This window comes from Momordica charantia (assembly GCF_013281855.1).
Source record: "Momordica charantia cultivar OHB3-1 chromosome 3 unlocalized genomic scaffold, Mcharantia_2.0 BLBB01000003.1, whole genome shotgun sequence".
Taxonomy (NCBI): Eukaryota; Viridiplantae; Streptophyta; class Magnoliopsida; order Cucurbitales; family Cucurbitaceae; genus Momordica; species Momordica charantia.
Genome location: NW_028275161.1, coordinates 10,684,938 through 10,696,686, shown reverse-complemented (window position 1 = coordinate 10,696,686; position 11,749 = coordinate 10,684,938). Strand labels below are relative to the sequence as shown.

The window sequence follows — 11,749 nt, the reverse complement described above, 5'->3', positions numbered from 1 at the left end:
CTGTTCACCAGAATTTGGACCATTATTCTCATCAGAACCATCACTATCGTCAGTTGCTGTATATGAGGCAGAAGCAATATTCTCATCAAAATGAGAACCATGTACTATCTGCTCCTGTACCACAAGAAGATGAGTCAATAAACTGTTGTTCAGTCAGAATTTCAAAAGAGAAACTGTTGATGCGTGGATTTCGGTCTTCCTGTTCTCCTCCTCGCACCTACCAAATTCGTTGATCCGGGACTAATACCTGCAAAACCAAATCGAGCTAAACCGGTGTGACTCTAGTCACACGGGCTCCGATGCTTAAGTTAGCAAGAGTACAACGTAAATGTAGTCAACTTCTTCGCCCTCATTACCTCTAAGGCTGGATCAATACTTATAGCGTGAAGTTGTTCCAGAACCTTCCGTAGCTAACCCTAATTCAACGTTGCAGGGCCTAGGCGAAATCGTCGATCGAAGATGGGGGATCACTAGCTGGGCCGTGGGTCAAGCACGGCTCGGGACCGAGCCCCGGGTCGGGGCCGAGCACCGGGCCGGGGCCGAGCATCGGGTCGGGACCGAGCCCTTCGTGGCTCAGTGGGCTTCCCTCCGGTCGCTTTCCTCGTTCTCTGCCCCGGTGTTCGGTCCGTCTTTGGGCCGGCCCGTTATGTCACAGGCCGGTCTTCCCCAATCAGACTTCAACTTCTTGTCTCGTTTCGGGTCGTTTTTGTTCTCCATAACAATGGCCCCCACTCTCAAAACAGAAGACGAATAATGGTGTAAAGATCTTTGTTTTGAGAGTACTTGTCGCTTGTCGTTACCACGAGATCATTGTATATCAGTGGCTAAAAGTGGGAAGGTTGCTAATGCACAGGGCTTCTACCAAAAGTTTTTGATCCAATTTTGGATCTTAGTGCTTGGTTCCTGCCACTGGTTTTGTGCCTTGAACTTGTCGATACTATTCATGAATTGGAAGTTTTTCCAATTTTCGTTGACCATAATCAAGTGTCCTGAGCATGGTTTTATTCTCATATGAGTTTAAACCATTTACTTTTGGCCTTGGGATCTAACTTTAACAGAACTAATGTCGATACCTTCAGGTTTCTAACCTATTTGGCTTTTGCCAATGTTTTATACCACAGGGTTTACTCTCGGGTTTCTAACCCACTTGGCTTTTGCCAATGACTTTTATACCCTGAGCTTAGTCGACACCCTTAGGTTTCTAACATATTTGGCTTCTGTCGGTTTTTTACCCCAAGTTAAATCAACACCCTCGGGTTTTTAACCTATTTTGGCTTTTGCCATATGATTTTCTACCCGTGGGTTTCATTGATCGGTTAGGCTTGCCTGTTTTCTGTTTTAACCTTGCTGGGCCTGTACGCATGCCTTTTTCAGCACCTCGGGATTCTTTTCCCTGGTTTCACTGATTGGCTTTTAGCTTATCGGCCTGCTTCTAGGTCCGTCCCAATTTTGAGTTTCTTGATTGGTCGTAGATATGTAGATATTCATATTTTTGCTGATTAAGGCTGCAAACATCTGATTCACCATTCGTTGGTAGGTTGCACCTGCATTCTTCAATCTGAACGGCATCACAGTGTAGCAATACAAGCCTCGACTCGTGACAAAAGAGGTTTTCTCCTGTCAAGGTTGGTCGAATTAAGTCGATGACCATGGCTCGGCCTTGCCTCTCCCGAGAGGTCTGTGGCTTTATTCAGGCCCATCACTGGTTCTCCCCTATCAAGGGTGGTCGGATTAAGTCGATAACCAGGGCTCGGCCTCCTTTCCCGAGAGGTCTGTCGCTTTATTCAGGCCCGACGTTGGTTTTTAACTCGTTGGTCATAGCCAACGGTTTTACACCCGCTGTTGTTTTTCGCCTTTTACTTCATCTCATGTTTTAACCGGGCTAGGTCAATCGACCCGCTTCTGGTTTGGCCGTGTTGAGATTGTTTAACTGTTCTTTCCAAACGTGTCGATTAAAGTAGATTCATGCCTCGTCGCACGTGATTGACGTCGAGTGGTGGTCGGACCCGAGCCGTGCTTAATCGAAAATAGGACCTATTGACCAAAATAGGCTATCTCATAAAACCGCCGATTAATGTAAATTTGTGCCCGTTCGCACTTGGTCGACGCCGAACAGTGGTCGGACCCGAGCAGTGGTCGGTCCCGAGCCCTGCTCGGCCTGCTCGGCTATAGCTGGTTTTACCGTCGCCGTGTAAAGTTGGATTTACCAAGCTTACGTCGTTGAGTAGCCGTGGTCGGAGCCGTGGTCGGTACCTATTGCCCCCTACTCTCAAGTGTATTGTTGATATCTTTTGAGAGTACGCTTGTAGACGAGGCAAAGTGCTTTATCAAAGTCGTCGGTATCTCGTTTTGGATTTAAGAGATATAGTTGACAGAGAACCAAACAAGTGGACACTTTATTGAATAAAAGAAATAATAATTAGAAATCCTGCTAAAAGTAGAGAAACAAAAACAACCACATTTGACGGAAGAAAGGAAAGGTCAACAGCCCCCCTTACTAGAAGTTCTGTCGTTGCCCCTCATTGAGGTATAGTAGCATTCCCGCGACACTCATTGTTCTCGTTTAATCTCTCCCTCTTTTGGTCGGTTCGCTTTCCGTCTTGCTCCCTTTTTGAGTAAAAGAACTCACCAGCGCTCATTACCTCTGAGCTTGGCTCAGCGCCTCCGAGAAGGTACTCGGTGTTTTCTTTCCGAACGAAAATGACAAATGCTCATCCCTAACGCCGGACATGAAGGCCAGCAGAGATACAGCGTCTGTAAGGCCTTCTACCTGCAGCTTCTCCTCGTTGAACCGAGCTACATAGTCGTGTAGACTCTCTGTCGTCCTCTGTTTAATAGTTAAAAGATAAGCCACAGGTCGGCTCCGACACCGTCTCCCTACAAACTGGGTCACGAATGCTCTGGCCAAGCTCTTGAAACTCGAGATTGACCTTCGTTTTAATTGTCGATACCATATTCTGGCTGACCCGTTTAATGTAGTCGAGAATACCCGGCACCTGACCGCCTCCGACACTCCGTAGATATCCATCCATTCCCGATAAGCATCTAGATGGTCGACTGGGTCGGTCGTCCCATCGAATTGTTTCACCGTGGGTAACTTGAATTTTGGAGGGATCTTCTCTCTCATGATCTCCTCCGTGAATGGTGAGTCGGCTTGATCCAGTAGTTCTTCGAGGTCGAATCCCTTCTCCTTTTGGTTATGTCGCTTCTCTGAAGACTCTGGCCGATCTGTCAGTTTGCCTTTGTCGAGGCTTATCGGCTCAGAGTTTCTGTTATCCTGGTTGCTCTTGCCCCCGTTTGGTGCCGGGGATTTATGTTGCTTTTTTATCTTTTGGGAGTCGAAAATCCGGGTTCGTCGCCCGGTATTTCCACCTATCCGCAACTTGCTCCCTACACTGTTTGTTGATTCCTCGGTCTCGTTTTACGCTGGGCCCTTCCCCTTTCTCGAGTCTCTGACAAGGGGTACCTCGTCGGACTCTTGTCGCTCGAATTGTCGAAGGACTTGGGTCATGCGTTGCAGCATGCCCTCTACCTTGTCTTCCAAGACCGCAACTGCTTTTAGAGTGGCTCAGGGGTCATTAGTGCGTGCGCCTCGGGCAACCCCTCTTGACGTTCCGGGTTTGACTGACTGGTCCCATCCTCGGGTCCTCGAACCTGGGGGTCGTCCAAGTTCAGCCTCCTCTTGGTGGAGCAGTTATCATCAGAGCGTCGTGGACTTCTTTCTGGTGTCATGTTGCTCAACTGGATGCTTTAAATCGTTCCCACAGACGGCGCCAATTGTTGATGCGTGGATTTCGGTCTTCCTGTTCTCCTCCTCGCACCTACCAAATTCGTTGATCCGGGACTAATACCTGCAAAACCAAATCGAGCTAAACCGGTGTGACTCTAGTCACACGGGCTCCGATGCTTAAGTTAGCAAGAGTACAACGTAAATGTAGTCAACTTCTTCGCCCCCATTACCTCTAAGGCTAGATCAATACTTATAGCGTGAAGTTGTTCCAGAACCTTCCGTAGCTAACCCTAATTCACCGTTGCAGGGCCTGGGCGAAATCGTCGATCGAAGATGGGGGATCACTAGCTGGGCCGTGGGCCGAGCACGGAGCCCCGGGTCAGGGCCGAGCACCGGGCCGGGGCCGAGCATCGGGTCGGGACCGAGCCCTTCGTGGCTCAGTGGGCTTCCCTCCGGTCGCTTTCCTCGTTCTCTGCCCCAGCGTTAGGTCCGTCTTTGGGCCGGCCCGTTATGTCACGGGCCGATCTTCCCCAATCAGACTTCAACTTCTTGTCTCGTTTCGGGTCGTTTTTGTTCTCCATAACAGGAACCATCAGTTTCTTCCCCTCCACCTTTAAAGTTTTGACCTGATACATGTTTCCACAACATTTCTTCTTTATTAAAGGTAACATTGCGGCTAATAATGCAGCGTACTTGATCAGGTTCCAAAAGCCACAGTTTGTATCCTTTCACACCCTTAAAATAACCCATGAACATACATGTCCAAGCGCGTGGAGCTAATTTATCTTGAAAATAAGCATAAGCTGAACAACCGAATACCCTAAGATATTTTAAATTGGGTGGCTTACCAGTTCAAATCTCTTTAGGGGTTTTCATTTGTAGTGTTGTTGACGGACTTCGATTAATTACATAAACGGCTGTATTAACAGCTTCTCCACAAAAAGCCTTTGGCAAGCTAGCATTTGACAACAAGCATCTTACACGCTCTAAAATTGTATGATTAAAATGGTCAGCTAAACCATTCTGCTGAGGATTGTAAGCTACTGTCAAATGTCGCTTAATACCAGCCTCAACACACATACGATTGAAATTGTCGTTTAGAAATTCTAAACCATTGTCAGTCCTTATTACTTTTATTATCTTTCCAGTTTGGTTCTCAAGTAGTGTTTTTCATTGTTGAAACACTCCAAAAGCATTACTCTTTTGCTTCAACATATGAACCCAAACTTTACGAGAATAATCATTAATGATAGTCAAGAAATATTTAGGTCCACAATGAGTTGTAACACATGCTCGCCCCACAAATCATAGTGAATATAGTTCAATATACCTTGAGTACAGTGTTCTACTTTATTAAATCTCACTCTTGTTGCTTTACCAAGGACACAGTGATCACAAAATGGCAAGTCTCCCAACTTCTCCTTACCAAATAACCCTTGTTTTTTAGCTCAAATAAACATTTCTCACTAACATGAGCCAAGCATTTATGCCACAAAATAGTTTGTTTCAATTTTGGATCAGTTACTACATTTACATGATCCATAGCAGTGCACCCTTGTAGGACATAAAGTCCATTTTTCAAGATTCCTTTCAATTTAATCAAGGAACCTTTATATGTCTCCATAATATCAGCTTCAGATTTATAGTTGTAACCAACTCTGTCCAAAGTATCAAGGGATATTAAATTTCTTTGAGTTCAGGGATAAATCTTACTGAAGTGAGTAATTTTTTAGTGCCATCATCTAGCCTTAACCTTACTGAACCAACACCCATGATGGTGCATTTTTGGTCATTACCCATCAAGACCGTTCCACCATCACATTCACTAAAATCTTGAAAATATTCTATGTGGGGCTCATGTGGAAAGAGCATCCAGAGTCCAGGATCCACTCTTCACCACATTGATGATTAGATACAGCTAGAACTTCAGCTGAATCATAACCATCATGAATATTGGCAGAAATACTCTCTTCTTTCTTCTCAGAACTGTTATGCTTATTCTTGGCCTTAAGCAAATAACAATTTCGCTTAATAGGTCCCTCTTTATGGCAATGAAAACACCTTTTAACATTCCCTATTCCTCTTGACATCAATTTGGATTTACCATGCTGTCTGCTATGGTGAGTGTTCTTGTTTTATGATCTGCCTATAGTTAATAACACTTCTGCTTCTTTTTTTCTGATTTAATTTCTATGTCCTTTGATCTTAAAGAATCTAAGATCAAATATAGGGTTAGAGAATCTCTTCCGTATTTAATTACTGATTTAATTTCTTTGTAACTTTCAGGTAGCGAGTTTAAAAGAATAACCGCCTGATTTTCATCTAACATCTTTTCTCCAGTATTTTCCAATTCTAAACAAATCCTATTAAACTCATCTAGATTTTCATCTAAGCTCTTTGAGCTATCCATCCGATAGCCAAAAAAACTTCTCCTTAAGATATATGTTGTTTGGCAAAGATTTGCTAATAAACAACTTCTCAAGTTTTTCCCAAAGACTGGCAGCCTCCAACTCCCCATCTACCTGTCGAAGTACATTTTTCTAGGTTATGCGCCTAGTTATGAGGGGGTGTCTCCTCCTGCTCAGTGTTGAAAGTACATACTAGTTTCAGTTTTTTCATGGTTGTCGCGTAGCATTCTCATGAGGCTCTTTGTTGTCCGAGGACTACCACTGTCCCCTACGGTGTTGGAAATTTCATCAGTTGATGATAGGTTGAAGGGATTGCTCGCATGTTGTGTATGGCGAGCCCTCGGAGGTTGTGTATGGCGGACCTCCCTATGACGGTGGTTGTACGCCGAAGGGTCGTCAATCACTGCAAACTCTTCCTCCCTCGTGATTTTTTCTTTTCCTCCCCCAGTCTTATGTGCAGCTTGATGCTGCTTACGGGGTATTTAGCACCCCAAAGGTGTGGGGCACCTCTTCAACTTTGCTAAATCCCACCCTAGGGTTTTTAGCACCCCCAAGGTTAAGATGCTCGTCGAACTCCCTTTTTCAACGAGGACTCGATGCGTGGGGACGTGGTCGATGTCCATGATAATAATGAGGGCATCATTATGGGGTTGGCGCTGCGACTTCATCGTCTGATAAGGTCATAAGGAGGCTCGACTCGATTGCTCTTGCTATTAGAACCTCCTGGGCAGAAGAGCTGGTTTTGGCCTGTTGGACTAGGGCTTTTCATTTGTTTCCCGAGTAACCTTTGGTCGGTCATCCACAGATCGTGAGGATGGTATGCGGGCGGTTGTCCCTCTTGAGGGATTTTGACTTCTAATCACCTGTCCTAGTATACCGCTTGGTCGTCCGGTTGAAGGTGCTTCCTGTTGGGTTTTATGCTCTAAACTTGTGGTTTGTAAACATAAAAAAATATCCATTCAACAAAGATGTTATTGATAGAACTGCATTAACCAAAATCCAATAAACTAACATCTAAGGTTATGTCATGTAATTGGAACAGTATATATTTAATATACAGCGTATATATTTGATATACAGTGTATATATATACAGTATATTATCGATATACAAGTGGATAATGTTCCAGTAGTAACCTAAAGGATCTATAGTATATGGACAAGGTTGGCTGTCTTATCCTGGTAACACTATGGATACGACCCACCTTGTAATAGTTACAAATAACTTGATCTAGGTCGTTCGTGTGAAGACATGCGAGTGGGGATATCCTATACAATGAGTTTGTATAAGACCGGACCGCGAGATAATTAATCTTTAGTTGTAACACCGTTAGCTAATAGATTAATATTTCAATAGGATGACCAGGTAACTCAATCTCAATCCTGAGAGAGTTATGGACTCTTGCCTTTTAGGGCTCGTCCTTTGATTTGTATGGGTGAGAGTGGTCCGAGTCGCCGACTCAATATGCCTACCATTTTCGAGACGATACCGAGTGGGGAGCTGGGAGCATAACTACACAAGGTAGAATTCACTCCTTCCCGACTTTAGGGTAAGTAGATGAGTGTTCTCTTAAGTGCTGACTCTAGGACTTGAACAAGGGGCCCTACCCTCTCACTGGCCCGAGAGGGACTTTCGGTTATTGGTTGGACCATAACCGGGTTGTTCATTAGAGGATCAGCGGTACTTAAGGCATAAGATGTAACACAGGGGTACAACGGTAATTTGACCCAACTGTAGTTACGAACGCTCGTGAAGGATTGACTTACCGTTAATTGTCAAAATCCATGGGCGCAAAATATTCTACGGTGAGAAGAGTGCAAAACTGTGGGTCTTTAGTGGAGTGATCGACAGTTAATGAATGTTATTTAATATGGTTAATGAGTTTAATCAATTAATATCGTATCGTTGGAGCTTCCAATTTGTAATTTCATTAGGTCCCCTTGCTATCTCGTAAAGGATAATTAAGAACAGTTAGTCTTGAAAAGAATTTGAATTGTTCAAATTAATTAAAGGAAGTTAAGGTTAATTGTATGAGATGCAATTAATATAATGTATGTTGATACATTATAATATAAAATTAATTTTGAATTGGATTCAAAATTATGAGAGAGATGGATATTAGAATTTGATTCTAATATAGTTAATTAATTTAAGTTTAATTTAATTTAATTAATGTGATATATTAATTTGGTTAAATTAAATTAAATAAGATTTAATTAAATTAAATTAATAATTTTTTTTGTAATTAATTAAATTAGATTTAATTAATTAATATTTTAATTAAAATAAAAGAAAAAAAAAGGGAAAGAAATGGGAGGATTAACCTCCCACTTCCCACCATTAATGGTGTGAAGCAGTAAGGTTTTCTCACTTCACACCTTTTTAATGGTGGGAAGTGGGAAAATGGTGAGTGGAGAAGTTGTGACTTCCCCATCACTCTTCCTCCCTTATAAAAAGGGAGGTTCTCCCCTTCTTTTCGCTCTCGACCCTCGGTTGTTGAGTTTCCGAAACTCCAACGAGAAAATCTCTCTCTCAATTTCTCAATTTCGCTTTCAATTATAAGACGGTTCCCACAAACCAAGTTCTTAATATCCAGATGATAGCGAGGAAGACTTTGTGGTGGCGTTGGCGTCTACATTGAAGAGGTGTCTTCAAAGTTATGTATCACTAACTTTCTTCTTACTCATGCTTATGTCTTTTCTTTGTTGTAATTCTAAAACAAGATCGAAGCACACGTGTTCGAGCGCTTCCGCTGCGGGATCTGATCCCTTCAATTGGTATCAGAGTCTAGGCTCTGCTTTCGATATTGTTTTGAATAAAAAGGAAAAGAATGGTGGGTGTTTCTATACATTTGATGTATGTGGTTTGCAAATAGATGGTTTCAGTTTTCGGCATTAGATTTACAGTCTTTCCGTTGATTCGATCAATGTAAAAGCTCGTTGTTTTGGGCATTTATTCTTGTAAATCGAGTCTGTAAGTTCGTGTCGTTCGTGGCAAGTAGTTGCTGTGAAAGAGTACTAGAGAAGTGAAGAAAAACCAGAAAAACCAGGTGGACAGCGCCTCGGCGCTAGGGGCGGCGCCTAGGCACTGAACAGCGACGCCTAGGCACTGCCCAAGATGCAGAAATCCGAGGGCTCTGGCCTGCAGCGGTGGGGGCAGCGCCTCGGCACCGGGTCCGAGCGCCGGGTTAAAAAAATTTTTTTTTAATTTCATTTCTTATAGGAAGCCAAAAACCGGTTTATTTGCTATTTAATTATTATGCATTTTGAATGTATACTTAATTAGTTGTATATATTGCATAAAGTATGTCATATAGTTTAAAATCCCACCAAAGGTTAAGCATGTTCATGCATTATATGTATATAATAGTTATAATGTATGATAGCATGATTTATTTTCATGATTAATTAATATAAGTGTTGTATGAATTAGATGAAAATAAAGTTGTATTGAGCATGACATTACTTTAGTAAATATAAATGTTATAATGTATGTCATTGATGTATGATTATAGTTTCAATTTCTTTAAATTTTTAAGTGTTATAAGTTTTGTGAATAGAAATTCAAGTCTATAATCAGGAATTACATGCAAACCCTAGGTCTTCAATAATTAATTTTATAGGGGTTTGAAATTGATTATATCCTAGGTTTTATACTTTTTATTTTAGTTTTAATTAGGTTTAAAATGACGAAATAAAATGTTAATATAAAATATTGACTATAAGGGAACCCTGTCTAAGAAAGGTTCTGTCTAGGTTGAGGTACTTAAGCTGACCGTAAGGGAACACCTCTACTTGGGAACCGACCTGGGGGTTGAATTAGTCAATATTTTATAGCATGGAATAATGTGGTTAGTTCGTTAAAGTGTTTAATGAACTAAAACATTAAGTGTTAAATAAATCCAATATAAAAGTTATATTGGGTAAACTAATAAACTTAGATAATTTCATTTAGCCGGATTTTACCTAAGTAATAACCCTAGTTGTAAAATACTAAGTGGGAGGATTAGGTGTATATATAAAATATACCAAGTATATGAGATATATGTGGTATCTATAGATTTGTTTATATTTCAGCATGTCTAAATCTATTGCCCTGCTTGCCGCCAAAAAACTTAATGACAAAAATTACACACAATGGAAAACGAACCTTAACACGATACTCGTGGTAGATGATCTTAGGTTCGTCTTAACTGAGAAGTGTCCTCAAGCTCCCACGTCTAATGCAGCCCGAGCCAGTCAGGATGCCTATGACAGATGGATCAAGGCCAATGACAAGGCTAAGATCTACATCTTGGCAACCATATCTAATGTATTGGCCAAGAAGCATAAGAGCATGGTCACTGCAAGGGAGATCATGGACTCGTTGCAGGACATGTTTGGACAGCCGTCCATTCAAGCTCGACACGATGCCCTCAAGTTCATTTACAATTCCCGCATGAAAGAGTAAACATCAAATCGAGAACATGTTTTCAATATGATGGTCCACTTTAATGTGGCTGAAGTGAACGACACTATCATAGATGAGTGGAGTCAGGTCATCTTTATCTTGGAATCTCTACCAAAAGAGTTTACTACAGTTTCACAGCAATGCTGTGATAAACAAGATAGAGTACAACCTTACCACGCTCTTAAATAAGCTACAGATTTTTCAGTCTCTTATGCAAAATAAGGGACAAGAAGGGGAGACAAACGTTGTCACCTCAAAACGGTTCCATCGAAGTTCGACCTGAGGAACCAAATCTGCATTTTTTTCTTCTGGAAGTAAGACTTTCAAGAAGATGAAGAACAATGGTAAAGGGTGAAAGCTGACCCCACTACTACTGCTGCTACCACGAAGGGCAAGGCGAAAGTTGAAGACAAAGGAAAATATTTCCACTGCAACGTGGATGGGCACTGGAAAAGAAACTGCCCGAAATACTTGGCTGAAAAGAAGAAAGCCAAAGAAGGTAAATATGATTTACTTGTTCTTGAAACTTGCTTAGTGGAGAATGATGATTCTGTCTGGATACTGAATTCAGGTGCCACTAACCATGTTTGTTTTTCTTTTCAGGGAATTAGTTCCTGGAGGCAGCTTGATGCTGGGGAGATGACTCTCAAAGTCAAAACGGGAGATGTCGTCTCAGCAGTCGCAGTGGGAGACCTAAAGTTGTTTTTAGACAAGAATACATATATATTATTAGATAATGTGTATGTAGATCATAAAATGAAGAGGAACTTAATTTCAATTTCTTGTCTGCTGGAACAATGTTATGTTATTTCCTTTTCATTAAATGAAGTTTCATTTCACGAAACGGTGTTAACATTTGTTCTGCAAAACTTGAAAACAACTTATATGTGTTAAGACCAACCGTAACTACAGCAATTTTAAATTCAGAGTTGTTTAAAAATGTTAAAACGCAACACAAAAATCAAAGAACTTCTCCAAAAGAAAATACCTATCTTTGGCACTTAAGATTAGGTCACATAAATCTCAATAGGATTGGGAGATTTGTTAAGAGTTGACTTCTAAGTGAGTTAGAAGATGACTCCTTACCTCCATGTGAATCTTGTCTTGAAGGCAAGATGACTAAAAGATCTTTTACTGGAAAAGGTACCTCAATTCGTACGGG

At 41.7% G+C, this 11,749-nt stretch overlaps 1 protein-coding gene across 1 annotated transcript; it reads left to right on the top strand.

The window, feature by feature from the left end:
• Positions 1-10,215: 10,215 nt before the first annotated feature.
• Positions 10,216-10,587, top strand: LOC111023591 (uncharacterized). Its single transcript, XM_022301059.1, has one exon. It carries the CDS (start codon positions 10,216-10,218, stop codon positions 10,585-10,587), a length of 372 nt encoding a protein of 123 aa, XP_022156751.1.
• Positions 10,588-11,749: the final 1,162 nt, after the last annotated feature.

What these genes read in the sequence shown, in the direction of transcription:
- LOC111023591 (XM_022301059.1), top strand. Translation starts at nt 10,216, where the DNA reads ATGTCTAAATCTATTGCCCTGCTTGCCGCCAAAAAACTTAATGACAAA.